Raw genomic sequence first — 20,215 nt, 5'->3', positions numbered from 1 at the left:
CCGGGAGGTGTTTTGAAATCCAGACGAGATTATTATGAATAGCGACGACCCCAAAACTTTTCAGGAACCAGCGGACTGCCACACCTCTTGCAAAACACTAGGCACCATGCAACGACATTGTGAGAGAACAATGCGATATTACCAACAATTATCGCCAAAAAAGCATGTAAACATAAGCTGTGCTACCCAGAAAATGGAGGTGCCAGTTATGGTGCATAGCCTGTGCGACTATGATGGTAACCTTATTATGGAAGCCTCGACGAAAAACGTGAACGCCACACCAAACAACATGGAAAAGTACATGGCATCCTCGATGAAACAGTTGCAGTTTAATAATAGTCTCCGGTTTATGAGCAGCAGCCAATATAACCTGGCTGTTAGCATGCCTAAGGATGGAATTTGCGCCAAATGACAGTACATGGATCACAACATTAACCTTCTGATTCGCCAGGGTGTCTACAGCAAGCTCAGCCGTGCTCCCATGACCGGACAAAACTATGCGCATACGCAGTGCGAGTGGAAGACATTAGGCTGCCAGAGTCTTGGAACCCCTGCCTCAGGAATGATGAGCTTCTGCTAACGGTGTTTGAGCATTTTCTGAAACATCGATAAAGGTTAATGGCCTGGATCTAGCTCGAGATTAATTTCGCCTGGACTGGACATCCTCCTGAAGATGACTAGTGTTCATCTCCAGCTGCTGACGTACATCGATATTCACCTATTTATTAAGAAGAGAACCCATGGCAGCCTTTCGATGGTCATGCGCCATCGTGCAAAAATCGTTTGTTTATTTAAGTGCAGCTAGACGTTGGTATGAATGTGTGTGTGTGTAAAGTATCAAGGTAATCGCACACTTGTCTTAGGAGGAGTTAAGCGCACAACCTAACGGACCACGGACGACAGGTCAGCTGATAAGTTATTTTGGTCAACAGTATAGCTAAAACGTAAGCAATTATGCATTAAATAAAAATCAAAACACTATAAACGTATACATGATGATAAATATGGATAACAAATACAAAAATGTACCTGAATTGTGTGTGTGTGTGTGTGTGTATGTGTATGAGAGAGAGAGAGCACAATTCTTTAACTTTAGAATCTTACATCTCTAATACAAAGAGAATAAATATAGTCGATTTACTTACTACGCGTAAGTAAGATCCAGAGTGTATACATATACAATTCAAAAAGAAAATTAAAGAGACAAAACACGCTAAATTTCGGAAACCAAATGTCATAATAAATTTAATAGTAATAATAATAACAAGAAAACAAAGGTATGAATACAAGATAACGCAAATATTAAAATAGTATTTCCCATTAATTAGGGACGTAATACAAAACAAACTCTCTCTCTCTCCCTCTCTCTCTCTCTCTCTCTCTCTCTATATATATATATCCTGTAATTGGACGGTTGAGTAGGCTAGTCGCTTCAAAGGATTTAAGGTCTTGTGTCGCTAGAAAGGCCCAATTTATGCGCTCACAGCTACATGTGATAGATTTGGCCAAGCTCCGCCGAACATCATACGAGGCGTACCAGCCAATCAGATCAGTCAGTCGGTTTCCTGACGTTTGGGAAGAGCGGAGGATACAAGGAATTATCACGGAGATATCTGGGGGAAAAGACCACTCCGAGCGAAAGAGACTCGTAAAAGGAGAAGACGAAATTGAACAGGGAAAGAAATAAAAAGTTTCTACAGGTAGGAAATAGCCTAACATTTGTGTTGATTTGTGTAGATAGGAATTGAATAGATTGCATATTGCAACGTTTAGCTATTTTATTAGAACATGGAACATAACATATGGTAGAAGTATTAGAGAATATTACATCATAGCGTACAGTAGAATATATTAGATACTGAATTGGGATGGTATTTGCATTAATCATTATCTTGACTAAGAATTATGTGAAGTAGACTTAAGGAATTTTTATGCATATGTATTTCCGTATTTATATGTATCAATTTATAATTCATATGATACAGGGAATGTGAAAGATCCCCGTAACAACGGTAGATTGCTGTGTCAGAATATAACATTTATACGGCGTGTGCATGTGTTATGAAAGTTCGTTGACTAATAATATTTGTATGTAGAGCAAGGCGTGTATGAAATAGGCAGACGTTAGTGTGAGAGGGGCCTGGTAAAGTGTTTGCCATGTTTCTAACGAAAAGTCCGTGAGATAGTGGTAGATTACGAGGATGCGTATAGAGAGAACAGGATGAATGTCCCTTATATTTTTTCGGGAAGCTCCAAGGGCGAGCGTAAGAGACGGCAATAAACTCTCCAGAGGGGGAAAGAGGAAATACGAGAATAGTGCAGAAGGGGTGCGGAAGGAAGGTGTCCAAGGAGTAGCACAGGAAGGGTGTAGGAGGAGAAGAAATAGTACAGGGAGCAGCTGCACAGGAAGAGTGCACGAGGGAACAAGAAGGGAGAATAGAAGAAGAAGAAGAAGAAGAGAGAAACGAATACAGATGAGTAAAAGGGACTACTCACTGAAAGGAGTCTCTCGCATTAGGAAGTTAACACTCATATCATGAAATAAAGAAAGGCATTTGTTAACAGGCCAATTAATGTATTAATTTTACGAGTGAAGAGTAACTGGAAAAAATATATCCAGATATTACTTTAATAGTTTTATTTATAACTAATATTGATTAAGTTGTTATTTATTTTGCCTTGAGTTGTACATGTATTTAGGCTGTCAGCATTGCTGACTGGGCTCGTGAGTCATTCAACATTTAAATGACCACCTTTATGCTAATACTGTAGAGGGGTTGTACACACACACACACACACACACACACACACACACACACACACACACATATATATATATATATATATATATATATATATATATATATATATATATATATATATATATATATATATATATATATATATATATATATATATATGACCAATAAGAATGAGATGAAAATCTTTTCTTGCAAACCTCATGAACAAAGTTTATTTTCTTACTATGAAAACTGGATGATTACTGTTAGCTTTGCCTGCAGATTGGTGGTAGCCAATTGAATTTGAAATAACAGTAAGAAACGTGAGTAGTAAAGGTATCTTTACCAAACAATTACATCTGTCACAAATTAATTTTTATGATTACAAATACAATCATTTTTATGATCTCTTAATCAGATGTTTGACACACGTCACGTAAGCTAACACGGTAGCCAAATCGGAAGTGGTGAGTGTTATTCGGGCCAAATCCAAATGTTTGGAAAATGTTGTGGAAACTTTTCATGTGTTTAGTTATTTACTAGCATATGTTAATGTGTTACGTATTACTTTGCAAGACTGAATCATCCTAAGATTTTCAACAAAAAAAAAAACCGAATTGCTTTATATTTCTTCCTATTGTAACATTTGGAACACAATTCATAGTAGATTTGACGAAGAAAAGGTCTGTCCTAACAACTATACAGATAACAGAAAAAACATAGAATACCTACACAATAAAAATATTGATCTTTTGCAAAATAACCATTAAATTTGAAAAGTGAAAGCAACGAAATACACCAAAGGGATATAAATACCGAACTGGATGGGAACAGAGTCCAAGTTAAATTTATTTCTTCCAGGGATGGAAAGGTTGCAAACTTAGAACTGGGAATCAAAACTAGTAATTCTTTTCAAAATTACAATTATTAACCGTGATAAAAATTTGGGGGTGGGTTGGTAAAATTCATTATAATTAAAAGAATCTATACTAAATATACAGACCAGGGGACGACATACATATATAAAGATGTAAAAGTCTTTGAATTTCTGACCATAGAGTATCACTTCACAGACATGATAGCTTCCCCAAACCCCGAGTGATCAGGAGTTGCCCAAAAATAACCGTATATATATATATATATATATATATATATATATATATATATATATATATATATATATATATATAATTTAATGATTACGCTGGAACAGAAAGATTTCAAATAACATGAAAATGATAAGAAATTTCGTACACAGTATAGTAAAACGAACCAAAAGCTCCACAATTATGCATGATAAACTTCTTAGTTCAAACAGTTAACATACTTTTCAGACTAAATGATCTACAAATAATAAACTGTCTAAATAAACAAATACATTTATCAAAATAAAATATATAATTTTTAAGTTGTACACTTCACATGGTTGCTATATATTATGTACATTTAGATGTAAAAATTGGGATCATTTATGGATGTAGCAGAAATCGGGAGACGATATATTTACGGTCTATGGGTTATATGTCGTTACATCAGTAACAATTTTAATATTATGAAAATACAAAACATAATTCACTTTATATTAAATATAATTTTAAAACATTTTATAGGACAATAAGGAAACAAAAATCCATTGCATTCTTCTTCAGAGTTTAATTATACACTATACAAAATTGTTACCGGTTTACAAAAGTAAAAAGTAATAAATATAGATCTATTGTGCTATTTATTTATTTGAAACATACAGACAGTCAGAAAGTCAAATCCTTTGTCGGATATTCAGTGAAGAAAGATGCATGAATATTTTAAAGCTGAGATTGTTCAAGTTTCGGGGAAACTGACCAAAACGAGAGACTAGACAGAAATAAGAAAGAAACCGATAAGGAATTGCTTTAAAAGTATTTGATCTTTTACCAGAGGAAGGTAAGAACAGAACTATCGTTAAGCGGCATAAGTAATGCGCATCGAGGTAAATTTGATAAAACCCAAACAGGTGAGTTATCTGCAAGTTTGCATCCCGACTGAAGAAACTTGAGGTGCTCAAAAATAGAAAACAGTTGAAAACTTGAGGCATTGGTATATAAAGGATCTAAGTAGTTGCCGAAAGTTTGGACAATATCAAGAATTAGGATTAGGATTGCTAAAATTTTATTGTGACCTTTATAAAATATACCATTCTCATTGCTAAAACTGCCATCGATTCAGCGCATGAGCAGGCTGCTAACGGGATGCAGTATCTCCCTGAGCTAAATATTTTAACGTTAGATTAGTCAGAGAGTGCGTTGCATTCGCAAATGTTCTAGAATCGAGTTTTCTTTGGTGCTATTGCATTGTTACGCGTATGCTAAGCCCAAAATAACAATAACTCGTTAGCAGTGATAACATATTTTGATACACACGTGAGTTGTCTTACATCAGTGAGATGATCTAATGATGATAAAAAAATAAACTGTATTGTCTACACCTTCGCAGACTCTACTCTGTGGAGAGAGAGAGAGAGAGAGAGAGAGAGAGATCCTTCTGTGGTGATTTAACTTTCTAATTAGTTTTATAACTGCTCATTTTTGTTGCGTACGTACACATCAACTTTTTGGAATGGCGCTTGAATATACGTACTTTACAACATTTGCATATTTATCTCGACAAAATAACTGAATAAACCCTTCATCTCCTTAAAAAAGGAAACAGTTTATAAATGTCGATAAACATGTGCAGATATATTTATTACGAAAAAAAGTCATATCTACGTCCATTAATAAGCTATTCACTTGGGATTATCACAGGCATTATAGCATTTGAAATTAAAACACAAAATGTCTTAACTGAGTTAATTTTGACATCTTCATAGGTATAGTCTTAGCAGAGGCGGCGTTAGGAGTACGCGAGGCCTAGGGCCGACCATGACCGCGCGGAGCCAGATTATCGGTATCTCGATTGGTATGCTACTGCAAACACTGATAATGTCTAGACTAGATCAACTTTCGCGATTTGGCGAAGAATATAGCTTGACAAACTCATAAAGACGACCTTAGGCCTGAAGCGCGGCCCCCCCCCTCAATAGCGGGGCCTGGGGCGGTCGCCCCACTTGCCACCCCCAAACGCTATTGTTTTGAGTTCCTTATGTAGAACATGGTATCTATTGTATTTTTCCTTGAAATAATTTCGAGTCACACGCTCTCCCTTGCTAATAAACATGTCCATGAAATGATAAAATTCATTCACTTCAGATACATTTAAAGGCTCATATCCATGGGAAGTGTGTCTGTCAGGAAAACGTGTGGGTGTTGCCCTTTTCCCGGTTGATTTCAGACGACCTCGTGTTTTATTTTTAAACTTTGCCGTTGAGTTATGGAGTTTACTCATTATATTGACTGCACAGCTCGGTCTTGTATTGCAAGTATATGGTGAAACAATTACATGACTTTGTGCTGATTTGTTCTTCGAATTCCTTGCAACATTCTGGTTTGCACGGCCTACGTATGATAAACTATCTTTAGGACCTAATGCTGACTTATTCTCTGACTCGGGCGCATAGTTCGGTCTTGTGCTTGGTATATATAAGATTGTGGGATGTACATCTCTATTCTGTTTGTGGCAAGTGCTAACCGAATCCGTTTTGTAACTCGTTCCAGTACTTCGCGAGTGATATGTTGTAAGCTGCTGATTTACCATTGTCACCGGGTAAAGATTTGATCCAGTGACAAGAGATGAAGGTGCAGAAGTGTGAGGATGATGTGTACTAATGTGACAATCATTTATCATAGCTTTCGTTGTTATTGATGAATCGTGCTTTGTAGTACTCCCATTTGGTCTGCTTTTACTTTCCATTGCGTCTTTATCATCCCACGCATATATGTTCTTTTCCCTCTTCCATTTGGTAAATTCATCTCTCTTTTCTTGAATCGGTTGCGCCACACCTTTTACCAGCACGGGTCCGCTTTCATGCAGGAGAAGGGGTGGCCAGACCACAAACTTAACATTAATTCCCGATCTCGCATAGTGCTTGAACAAGTTGGTGTCAAAGCTGTCTGCATACGTCACTTCTTTTCCCAACACAACAGGAGGATCCTGTATTGCCATCAGCCAACAGATTCGGAAGCACTCAACTAGACACTGCTTCATCTCTTCTTCATGGAGATATAGTCTAGCTGATTCAGCCATATTCTTGATGTGCCGTGTACATTTCTGTAATACAATGGTATGCAGTCTAAGTACAAACTAATTACAAATATTCATGTCACTGAATTGCTATATCGTTTTAAAATGTGAATGGTTTCTTGAGAAATCAGTTCTCTTTCTACATACCCATACTATTTTATTTCTACAAAGCATACTGTATAAAGATATGACCTGTCCTGTCAACAAATCTAAACATTTAGTAAATACAATTCATAATACATCAGACAATATATACCTACCTCAAACAGTAAATCAGCTCTTGTGACATCTATTAACTTTCTTGCTTTTTTCAAATGATCTTTTACCTCATCTCCAACCTATGAAATGTACAAACTATACGTATAAATTCACATGAAAAAATTCTATTATTTTTGCCTTATACAAGAGAATAAAAATACAAACTAGAGAATATAAAAATACAAAGCAAGTTATTACTTGGAACATAATGTTAAGTCCATATTGCCAAATAACTAACCAGTTGAGAAGCATAAATGTATACTAATAGATGTAGGAACTGACAATTTTCAAACTGGCTTTAAACTCCATAGCTAATCCATCCCCGCCTTCTGCCCCGCCCCACCCACCCCGCCTTATACCACCCCCCCACCCCCCCACCCCCAAATCATGTTTAATTTATATCATTATCAATGGACTTTGGTGATTTGGTAACAAGTTTATGAGAGTAGAAAATGAGGATATACACAATACTTTATTACTATTGTGACAACTGGTTAATATTTAGGGCTAAAATGTCCTTTTTATCTTGGATTTGAATTTACTTTCATGGGCATTATTGACAAATGTAATTCTTGGGATGGAAGTTCACTTGACGCTTTTCAGTTGTAAATATTATACAGACATTAAAACTTAATTATAGTTAGGTTTACACATACTTGCATCTGTGAGTCACAGGATACGAGTGTCAAGAGATCACCCATTTGCTTTTCTGCTGTCGCTTTTGCAAAGTTGTGGCATTCCTACAGATGAAAGAATAAAATTTTGTTCAAAACATTAAAATATACGTATTGAAAGAAATATGATCATGACATCTGTGATATTTTTTTTCAGAGGCAAAACTGTCAATAACTATATTTATACTAACCTATATGGATCCATCTTCTCTAGCCAATGTTTCGATATGATGCCCCTATCTACACCTTGGCTGATCGAACATGTATATTGGTGCATTTGTTTGCAAATCCGGTATGAACCAATTAATAAATATAAATACTTACGTACAACAAATTCAGTAGTATTTCAATGGCTATTTGCTCTTGTTGTCTATGCGTTTCGGTGAGGACTTCAAAAGCTTTTGTCCACTGGTTGTCATACAACTCCGAATATCTTTCCCCTATCTTGTTGGGTCGATTCTGGTCACTCAAGTCAGCAATGTTAGGGTTGTTGTTGGTCAACTGGTCTACCATTTGCTTACTTAATCTAAAATGATATAGTATGATATATATATCATAAGATCTGTTACAAAAATACTTTGCTATTAAAATGTTATATGGATATCTATATCTTGCTCCTTTATTTAGTTTATATTTACGACTCTATGGTCTGAAACTAAATAACAGTAACAGAAAAGAGCAAACCAACAAAGTTTAGCAAAATTCAGCAAATAATCTATCTCCATTGAATACAAAAGGGACCATTTGAAAAGAACTTATAATATTGTGAATTAAATCCCAAATAATCCTAGCGGTCCTATCACACAAGTTCAAAACCATATAATATTCCAAACGAATTCCAGTGGTGCTCTGAGTGAATTGGCATCTTGAATGTGCTGCTATACCAATTGCGCTGAAAAGTGTTGATGTTGTAACTGTTTTGATGTATCAAAATTATATAATCAAAAATGTCTCTAAATGAATTCACAATAATCCCACCATAGTGATTTAGTGCGACGATAATAATGAGCACTTTGTAATTCCAGAGAGAAATTTAAATAAATATTCTTAACACAACTAAAAAAATTGATTCAACTAGACAGATGTTGAAGTAGGGATGAATAAGTCTAATAAAACCAACCTTAATATAAAAACAAAAGGCACAACAAGAGGACCAGGACGAGGGTCAAAAGTTCATTTCTAGAACATTCAAATTTTTCAACAAAAGCAGGTACATTACTAAAATTTTAATAAAGAACATGGCAAACATCAGGTAGACCAGGAATTCCCTTAACTCAAATCCAAGTAGAAATGTTTAACTGCAAATAATGATTATCTTAAAATATAACATATAATCATAGACTTAAATTAGCTATGTATGCATTATGTTGTTTACAAAAAAAGACGTTAGTTATGTAGGCCCAAACTACTACGATTAATTGTAGACAAAGGTTAATCACATACTACAAGTTAAATATATATATATAACACTATGAAAGTAGTTTTGTAACTTTCACATCTATTTATATGTCAACATGGATAAATGCATATATTCATAAAAACAAACATATATACAGACGGACAATCATATATATGTACACAGCCTAATGTTAAGATAAATGAATAAAGGGAAAATGACATGTAATTTAAGGGTGAAATCATATTTGTTTACTTCTTGATAATTATGCTTTATTCAGTTTCATACAATGCTCGCGAAGTCAAGGATCTGTGTTCATTAATCCACAAGGAGGATGTATTCGAGTGCACGTATACATTTATCATTATAGATGATCAGATGATGGTTTCTACTTCTGAAGCGAACACAGGTCATCAGACTATCCATGCAAGTCAATGAAACAAACTCCGCTTCTATGTGGAGATATATTCTCGTACGCTGCGGAACGACACGAGTTTGAATGAAAAACATGTGTAATCATTAAATGTTAACGAAAAGTGGTAAACATGACTTTTTAGGAAGTAAAAATAATAAATGATATATGAAATCGTCTTTGATCCTCCATAAACAATTATTATTTAGGTTATTTAGAAACAAAATAACAATTATAGACATGAAATTGCTACAGATTTTGACACCCTGACATTCTAGCACATTGACACCTTTTTAAGTCACATAATAAAAGAAATATCATAAATATCTTTGATGCTTAAGAAAAAAGCTTATCATTCATTGTCTTTAGATATATATAGTTAGTGTGAAAATCAAACATAACCTCGTTAAAGCATCGGCCTTTTCCTCTAACGCTTTCCGTCTCTCTTCCTCAAGATTTATATTTTTCCTTTTCAGTCTTTCCGTTTCTTCTTGAAGCATTTTATTAACGCCATTCAAATTTGCCATCATCTTGTGAAGGTCATTTATTTTTCTCTCCCCGAATACACTTTCATATTCCTTCTTGAAGTTCTGCTCCTCTTTCAAACAATTCCTGAGCCTATCCGTTTCTCTTTTCCAGTCCTCAAGGTTATGGTTTGTCTTATGTATCAAATCATTCTCAACATTTTCACTGACTTCTTGTAAACTCTTAAAATATCACAAAATCAAATATTACCTTATGTTTTAATAGATCCGCCTAGTAAGGACATCCATTAAAACTAAGTAATGTTGCCGATTATTTATTTCTCAATAATAATGAGCAGAAAATAAAAAGAAATTACTTAAAATATAGTAAATTGCGACTTCGACAAACAGTCATTGCATTTCTCTTAATATTTTTGCCATCCCATGGGCGTCATATTGCATCATATTGCTTTTTTCTCTTTCTTTACTTAATCTTTCTTAAAATGTCAGTGTTTACTTGTACTAACTCGGACAATGAACCTTTGATCCACATTCAATTGAATAATTACAAAACACACAAAGATAGAAGTTTATTATCTCCCGATCTTATGTTTTGAGAATAAAACACTGATACAACCCAAACGTAAGAACAGAACAGAGTATCGTGCATATATATTGGCATTAATGTTATTATTATTATTGTTGTTATTATTATTATTATTATTATTATTATTAACATTCATCACTCTAATTAAACTAACGTGATTAGTCATTGTAATTTCTTTTCGTTAGTTAATTTCGTCAAATGACGAAGTTAATAAAAAAAAATGGACGTGTGCTAAATATCAGCTAGAGAAAAAAGGCGTCATAAATCTTGCTAAAATCATGATTACAGAATTCAAAAGCCACTGGTCTTCTTTGCTCAAAACATTTAACAGTTTGAGTTGTTAAATCTCAAACTTCAAAATAAGAAATGGTTGTAAAACGTAGACTGAGTAAGAACATATACATACATCTTGATCTATTTGTAGCTGATTAATTATGTGACTAGCTAGCTAGCTATGAAAATATATACCTGCAAAAACTGTGCTTTCAGCTCATCGATGTTAATGCTTTGAATATCACTGAGGGCCCGTAGAAACTCATTCGTATTTGATGCGTCATTTTCTGTAGATGGCGAACTTTTCATTTGCTCCATTTAAGCAACAGATTCCACGTTAGTATTCTTTCTCTACAGGTCCTCTAAGCTGAGTTTGCTAAGCCGGATCTGCAAAAGGTATTAGGATGTAGGATATGTGCTAGCTTTATACGGTAGACAATGCTTTAATCCAGTTCGTTCATTTTGTAACACCTCATTCAAGAATGTGGTTTAAGTCCGTTAGTAGTCATGTGTTCATACAGTATTATAAGCATTATTCAAGCACCGGACATGTATCAATTTTACTATAAAGAAGGTATAGCATCAGTTCACATAAATGCTCCGTCAGCTATGCTTTTTCTCTCGAAAAAAAATGTTTACAATGAAGAATTGAAATGCATTCATAAATCAGAGAGAATTACCACACAACTAACCCAGATGAGTTGATATGGGAAATGTATTTACCATATCTGGATGAAGTAAAAACCGCAAGAGTTTTTGAATACTGACGTTTGACAGAACTTATTTATGACACCAATTAGTAACTGAAATTAAAATAATAATGAAATAAGTGGGATAATCATTCAAACTTCATATGTGTGAAGCAACAGGAGTAATATCTAAAGAATTTAACAGGAAAATACTTATAGAAGAAATGCAAAACTGACATACAAAATACCAAATGTGCAAATATTTTGTGTAAAAGAAACGGTTATTGCAATGGAGGAATGAAAAGCTCAGATGAAGCAATCAAGCTAGAATTATATGTAGAAATAATATTAAGCAGAAATTTAATGTATTTGTCAATTCCATCTAATTTCTTGAATTTAAACAAAACGCAGATTTTATGCTGATTTTGCAGACTGTTCAGAAAAATTAAATGAAATGGACTCTGATGCTAGTGTGTTCTCACTTCAGGAAATCTGATCACACGTGTTTGACTTTCGAATGGAAAATAACCCCCAGACTAATACATAATCTTATCAATGTTCTGTTACTCGGTTTAATTCTTTAAAATGGCTAAGTCATCTTAAATATGTTATAATATCATATGCATTTAACGAGAAGCAAACAAAACTACACTTTAACATTTGTTTGTGATGATTATATGAAAAGACAGAGTACACATTATGATATAAGATTTTTGCATAATCAGCTATACTGGGCAGTGTGGATAGCACCATTAACATTTCCCGAATGCGCTAAAAGATAAAATTGTACCAGACTTAGTCACGTCAGTATAAAACCTAACTTTTATTACCAGATGCGACATGTGCAGTCTGAATATAAAAGCCATCGCCCGATGACGTTGCAGTTAAATTAGATAAAAGTAATGTACTAACGCACGCACACACACACACACACACACACACACACACACACACACACACACACACACACACACACACACACACACATATATATATATATATATATACAATAATAATAATAATAATAATAATAATAATAATGAGGACTTTGTATAGCGCCTAATCTTTAGAAGCTCCAAGCGCTTTACAACATTAGACAATACCTAAAAGATAGAAAAAACTTATAATAATATTATTACAAAAAAGCACCATGAAATTAGAAAAACATTAAAAAATATAAAAAACATGCTGGGAATATTTCAGGTAGGAAACATTATTAAGTCTTTAAGTTTGTTCTTGCAGTCGAAATAAGTGAGTTTTGAGAGCCCTCTTGAATGTGATCAATGTGTCTTTGTGTCTAAGTTCAGTGGGCAATTCATTCCACGTTGGTGGGCCCTGGTATGCAAAAGAACGCTGTCCATATGACTTTGTTTTCATAGTGGGAACAATGAGTATACGATTGTCAGAAGAGGAGCGTAAGTATCTTGCTGGTGTGTACACATGGGTGAGGTCGGATAGGTATGTTGGACTAGAGTCCGACAGTAAAACGTAGCACAGAGAACAAATATTGTGTTTGATTCTGGATCGAATGGATAGCCAGTGTAGGGTACAGAGCAGTGGGGAGGTGTGCTCTGATAATGGTACTCTATGATCCGAGCAGCTGTGTTTTGAACTCTTTGAAGTTTCTGGAGTAGATACTGAGATGAACCAGACAGAACTGAGTTACAATAGTCGAGTCTTGAAAGTACTAATGAACACACAAGTGTTTTAGTGGCATCAACTGAAAGATATTTGCGAATTGAGATGATGCATCTCAGCTCAAGATATGCAGCCTTGCATATGTTCATGACATGTTGGTGCAATTTGAGAGTACTGTCCAGAGTAACACCTAGGTTTCGTACTGACTGTGTGAATTTAATGTTGGTGTTGCTGATATTTATTGTTTGAGGTAAAGGATGTTAATGAGAAAGTCTTTGTGTTGTGATCAGAATGGCCTCAGTTTTATCATCATTCATCTGCAGCTTGTTACATGTCATCCATGATTTCACATCAGAATTGCACTTCTCTACACTTTGGATGGTAGCATCAACTTCAGTTGGGTGGCTAGATTCGCATATTTGGGCGTCATCAGCGTACAATTGGTGAGACACTGGATGATGATCTATGACACTTGAAAGCGACTGAGTGTACAGAATGAAGAGAACAGGTCCAAAAAGAGACCCTTGTGGAACACCACAACATAGATCAACTGGGCTGGAGTGTATTCCATTTGCAGATACAATTGGTGTCCTGTTGACCAAGTAGGACTTGAACCACAGTAAGGCTGTATCATGAATGCCAAATACATGCTGGTGACGGTGAAGTAATATATCATGGTCTATTGTGTCAAATGCTGCAGACAAATCAAGGAGGGTGAGGATTGTAATCTTTCAGCTATCCAATGCAGAGAGAATGTCATTAACTACTTTTAGAAGAGTAGTTTCAGTACTGTGGCAAGGGAGATATGCAGATTGTACATTGCTAAAAAGACTGTTTGAATTTAGATGAGATACAAGCTGGGATAGAACAACCTTTTCTAAGATGTTTGATATGAATGGGAGATTAGAAACTGGATGGTAGTTCTTTAAATCGTTATGGTCTAGTGTTGGTTTCTTCAGCAGAGGCTTTACAATGGCAGTTTTGAAAAATGATGGGAATTCCCCGGATGAGAGAGAGGTATTAATAACATCAGTTAGTGAAGGCAATACTGGATCTAAGCACTCAAGCAGCAGTGATGTTGGAATTGGATCAAGTTCACATAACTTTGGTGCACTCTTCATCACGATTGTACGTACAAAATCCATAGAGACACGTTCAACTGCTGCTAATGGTTGCCGCTCAAATTCTGTATCCCAACTGTATGGTGACGATGAGTCAGTTCAAATTGTGGTGTCAAGCTTATCTCTAATGGTTTGTACTTTGTCAGGGAAGAAATTTGCAAACATGTCCGGAAGGTCGACTGGAGAGAAGGTAGTTGGAAGTGGTGTTGATTTGTTCCATGACATTAGCTTGTTAGTAATCTCGAAGAGCTCTTTGCAGCTGGAACTTTCCATGATCTTAGTAGTGTAGTGGGCTGATTTCGCTGCATGGACTATATTTGTGACATACTTCTTAGCGACTTCATAGATTTGCTTATGAATAGTGAGTCTAGTGGAAAGCCAGAGCCTCTCAGCTTTACGGCGGTCTCTTTTAGCAGTGCGAAGCTGGTCCCTAACACTGCTATACCATGGAGAACACTTTTGGATTGATACTCTGCACTTGGTAGCTGGAGCATTTTGTCAAGCAATGAACGCAGACAGTTATCGAATTGTTCTGCGGTAGGAGGTAAGCAAGTTGTTACGTTAGCTTGGATGTCGTGGATTAGTTTGGTTCTATTTATCATACGGAGGTTTCTCTTAGTAGCAGATAAAGGTTGAGGGTTAGGGACTGATACGTCAAGATGGCATATAATGCAGAGGTGATCTGATGCAAGGTCATGGGATACCAGGGAGGACCGTAGAATGTTATCATCAGGTTTATGAAGAATCCAGTCTAAAATGTGACCATGTTTATGGGTGGGTTGGTTAACTGACTGTTTGAGGTTGAAAACATTAATGGAATCTATGAGTTTTGATGTATTTGAGTTTCCAGGACAGTCAAAGTGAAAGTTGAAATATCCAAGAATAATCAGGTTGCCACCTATCGAATTTCCATAGTCCAGGAGATTCGGAAACTGCTCGAAGATAGAGTCAGCCAGCTTGTTTTTTCTACTAGGAGGGGGGCAGAAAAAATGGACTGACCTTTGCTCCAGTGTGAGTGTGGTTTGGACTAGTTCAAACGATGTGTGGTCGAAATTGAATGTTGTGGTGTAGTTAAGACGTTTTATCATGGAGTTCTTTGTGATGACTGCAATTCCACCTCCGCGAGAATTACGGGGGAACGACTTGATGGAGTAACCAGTGGGTGTTAGATCCGCACACTTGGGCTCATCGCCTGATGTTTTTAGCCATGCTTCTGTCAGGAAAAATATGTCAACGTTCTGGTCGTTGATAAAATTAACTATTTCTGTGCGCTTTTCCGGTGGTCCTACTGATTGGGCATTGAATAGTGCAATGCGCAGAGGTATTTCTTGGATAATTGACACAAAGGTTGACGAATTAATATGGATTTGAATTAGGTTATCTAAATTAACGGTCGAATTTATTTAATGGTTTTGCCGAAATAAGGGAGATAACTGTGATTCTTCTTCCTGTTCTACGCCGGCCAGCTTTGAAACAACGTTTCTTTTTTCGCTTCTGTTTACATTTAGGTAATAATGAATGTAGTCCCAGTTCGTTTAGTCTAGAGCACAATGTAGTGTGGAGAGCCAAGGAGTGATCATTTAAAGCAATTAATGAGGGTCCATCGTAGCATAAACGGGTTGACTGGCGAGTATCACGTGATGGCGGTTTGTTCAAAAACAGAGGAGCAAGACAGCTGAGAAAAAAGTCTAATTGTTCTCGTTTCCAAAACAAAGAGATGAAGAAACATATACGAATTTAACAGCCAATACATAATGAACACAATAACGAAGATGAATACAGGCAACATGCACACATATCATGAAAACGGCACTAAAAAACGTAACAGCTGCTTCAAGCCGGTTAAGCGATAGCGGCCATCTTGTCACATCAATATATATATTGCTGTTTTGAAATTGTTTTCTACCAGTCTGATTATTGCATCCAGAAGAAAACGTGGTTTGAGTTGGAAACTCATACCGTGAAATTGCTGAGGAACACGCAGTCTGATTATTACATCAAGAAGAAAACGTGGCTTATGTTGGAGATTCTGCAGTGAAGATGCCGAGGACAAGCATAATTTGCTCTGACGATGAAACAATCCAAACGAGTCTGAAGAAGTGTCTTAACATTTGATAAACGGAAGCTACGACAAAGATCCGATAACGTAGGCATCATAAAGGGCAAAAGAAACATTCGTGACCGCAACCACCAAGAAAGAATGACAACGCCCTCTCTAGTTCTGTTGTGTACATTTACAAAATATCATCCAGCCAATATGTTAGTTTTAGTGAACCTTCCAAGAGAATAATTTTGGAAGATTTTGTACAAAATTACTCAAGCATCCATGCACTCTGATCTGACGTTTCCTCAAGAAACACACACTGGATAGTTGTTTGTGTAAACATCAAATTCATAGTAATTTAAAGTGAGATACAAAAAAACCCTAGAATTATGAAAATGACATAATATTGCATATCACCACACTTATAATCGATACAGAAAAAGGAATGGACTGATCAAGTGGCACATTTTTCAATACTGTAAATGTGTTTTGCTCATTTCATATCCAGACAGTGTGCTTATATATAACGTAGCTTTAACAATTTTTCAGTCATATCGCTACGATATCTGCAGTGTGGCAATTTATATTGATGTCTAGCACTGGGGCATCATGCCGCTGATATGTATCATGATATCCCACCCAATCACATTATCCTGACACCAGGCCGACCAGTCCTTACACTAACCTCTTAATGATGAGCGCCAAGCGAGGCAGCTGTTAGTACCATTTTTGTAAGTCTTTGGTATGACTCAGCCGGGGATCGAACCCACGACACACACACACACACACACACACACACACACACACACACACACACACACACACACACACATACATACATACATACATACATACATACATATATATATATATATATATATATATATATATATATATATATATATATATATATATATATATATATATATATATATATATATATATATATATATATATATATATATATATATCTGTGTGTGTGTGTGTGTGCGTAGTTTTAGGATGGAGATCTTATCAATTTCCATATTATCAGCCAGGGTCAAGTTCCCAACCACAGAAGCACAACACAGGGTCCATGATGAATAGTTATAGTTGTGATCTCAACAGCTTCCAAGTGATGATCCAAGAGCAAGACTCCTTCCCAAGGGTCTGTCCTGGAAATGTGCCTGATTTCTTCTCATAACCTTTAATCAATATGTGGCTAGAAGGTGTGGATCACAACTGTTTCCAAGCCCTGACTCAGGGGCAAGTCCACAACCTAAGGACCATGACCCACGTTCTGTGTTGGATATACCGGTATGTATAGTTCTGTCTAATATATGGTAATTGACTGAGTATCTCAAAAGTTTCCAAGTGTGACCCAAGAGAAGCATACCCACAGGGACCATGCCTGGGTAAAAGCAGAGGCTATAACCCAAAAGCCCAATACATATGTTGTATCCCTGACTTTGAAGATGACACAAGCTAACTTTGTAAGTTTCACATACAATACCTCAAATATTAGTATACAAAAATTAACTATAGGTGATATCAGTCCCATTCCGATGGCCACAATTAAAACTGCAAAACCACCGTGTACATCTAAAGACTACCCTAATCATATCCCGAAGTTTCAATTCCGTGTCTGTAGTGGTGTAGGAGATAAACAACGTTACTAATGGAAAGACAGACAGACATACAAACATAATCCCCATCTTTTTAAAAGATGCACGAGGAAAAAAGTAGTGAGGGTGGGGGAAGTAAAGTACACTATATAGTGTATATAAACAGATACGTGGAGCTTAGATCACTCCATTACTTGAAGTGACCGTGTTTCACATTAGTTAGAAGGTGAAATGTCGCCCCAGTGAACATTTTATTTCGCATTGATATATACGCCCTTTACTGAAAAGAATTTTCCCTCCTTGTTTTCTCGAATGATCATTATAAAGAACTGAAATACCGCTTTAAAAGACTATTATACGACACTACTAACCCCGAAAAATACTTGATCCTTGGCTTAGAATCAGGTACGTATCGCATCAGTAGATACAGAAGCATAATAAGTAAAGTCAGCTCGGTTTGATGATGCTAAAATTTATTCCGAGAAGACAGCGTGTATTACAACACCAATACACACACAAATGGAAGGGAAGTAACTCTTTGTATATTGTGCAAGTTGACCGGTATGTATTGTAACTTATTAAAATGCGGCGATTGATTGCTGAAATTTCGTAAATACGCATATGTATATTTACATATAGTGTACTGAATTATAATATTCCAAACTATTTATATGTGGATGCATGCTTAAAGGCGTTAACCTGGATGTAGTGTATTGTGCTCATGATTGTGGTACTTTCACTTTTGCATGTCCGTAGGCAGATATAAAAAATACTTTATTACTTAAAATATCAAATATATTTTAAGCTTGAATTTAGTTTATGATCAAGGCTTCATAGTTTACCAACGTAGGATGATTCTTGTAAACAAAGGTTACAACCTCTGATTCATTTACATGTACATTGTACGCTTTCCTCTCCATTACTATAAATAATCTATCTGACACAGGCCCTTTCCTCTCCATGACTATAAATAATCTATCTGACACAGGCCCTTTCCTCTCCATGACTATAAATAATCTATCTGACACAGACCCTTTCCTCTCCATGACTATAAATAATCTATCTGACACAGGCCCTTTCCTCTCCATGACTATAAATAATCTATCTGACACAGGCCCTTTCCTCTCCATGACTATAAATAATCTATCTGACACAGGCCCTTTCCTCTCCATGACTATAAATAATCTGATACAGGTATCGAACAATCCGGTTGCTGGTCACTTCATATTTGAGAATGATAAGAAACATATACATAGCTGATGTACTTACGTTCTCGTCATTTTGCATATTATGAATATCCTCTTGCATCTACATGAGAGAGAGAGAGAGAGAGAGAGAGAGAGAGAGAGAGAGAGAGAGAGAGAGAGATCCCTGTCAACAAAGGTACATACCTGATTATGATACTTATATTACCTCTTATATATACTGGCTCTTATTATCTCCAAACGTTGCCCATTGAATGGAGCCGTCACAGTACACCTACCCCTGTGTGTATTATTATCTTAAACGAATCTTTGACAAAAATTAAATCTGAAGTGCACATACATCTGAGAGTAACCACTGCTATAACAATTTCTATTTTGCATGGACACGTTTCGTCTTTTCTTTCTTCCCTGGCGCTGGTTTTGAATACAATATTTATATTTAATGTACTTCCTGGTTGTCTGACGTCAAGTTCGACACGGGAATTTCAGGCGAGCGGCAAGTGAAACAGCGGAAATTCACTGAAGATCACTGCGAATCGTTGACCCAAGTATTTCTCTCAACTACGCGTCTGTCAAGTAACGCCTTTCAAGAGCATTATTTATTTTTTACAAATGGTTTGAAACGATAGAATAAGTTTTAGCAAACAGTCTTCTGACGTTATTACCAAAAGCTAAGTAAGATTTGTGCAAAAGTTTAGTCTGAGGGCCACAGGTTTTCCTTTTTGTGACCAATAACAAGTATGGACATGTTCTTATTTTTCACGTACTTTCGTAAACTTGACTGAATCCATTATGAATGATTTAGTAACTTGCTATTGCCCGTCCTAGTACCGAGAGTGATCAATTTTGAAGATAAAATTAAAATAAAAATATAAAAAATTGGGATGAGCTAGTTCAAAAGAACGTTTGAACATGAAAAGACAAAAAAGTA

At 35.9% G+C, this 20,215-nt stretch overlaps 1 protein-coding gene across 3 annotated transcripts; it reads right to left on the bottom strand.

Moving 5' to 3' along the window:
• Window positions 1-1,228: 1,228 nt before the first annotated feature.
• LOC149798019 (uncharacterized) lies at window positions 1,229-19,908 on the bottom strand. 3 transcript variants are annotated; one of them, XM_089963082.1, is made up of 7 exons: window positions 19,471-19,908; window positions 11,179-11,370; window positions 10,042-10,346; window positions 8,156-8,357; window positions 7,814-7,897; window positions 7,160-7,237; window positions 1,229-6,926 (listed from the first exon to the last, which is right to left on the bottom strand). In XM_089963082.1, exons 2-7 carry the CDS (start codon window positions 11,299-11,301, stop codon window positions 5,796-5,798), a joined length of 1,923 nt encoding a protein of 640 aa, XP_089819208.1. In that variant the 5' UTR covers window positions 11,302-11,370; window positions 19,471-19,908; the 3' UTR covers window positions 1,229-5,795. The 3 variants fall into 3 exon arrangements, with proteins under 3 accessions (XP_089819208.1, XP_089819206.1, XP_089819207.1); XM_089963080.1 differs by having other exon boundaries at window positions 19,493-19,908; XM_089963081.1 differs by having other exon boundaries at window positions 19,625-19,908.
• Between the last annotated feature and the right edge of the window lie 307 nt (window positions 19,909-20,215).

This window comes from Sinohyriopsis cumingii, chromosome 6, assembly GCF_028554795.1.
Source record: "Sinohyriopsis cumingii isolate HCF-2022 chromosome 6, ASM2855479v2, whole genome shotgun sequence".
NCBI lineage: Eukaryota > Metazoa > Mollusca > Bivalvia > Unionida > Unionidae > Sinohyriopsis > Sinohyriopsis cumingii.
The sequence above is the reverse complement of the archived record's forward strand: the minus strand, read 5'-3'. Positions and strand labels throughout refer to the sequence as shown.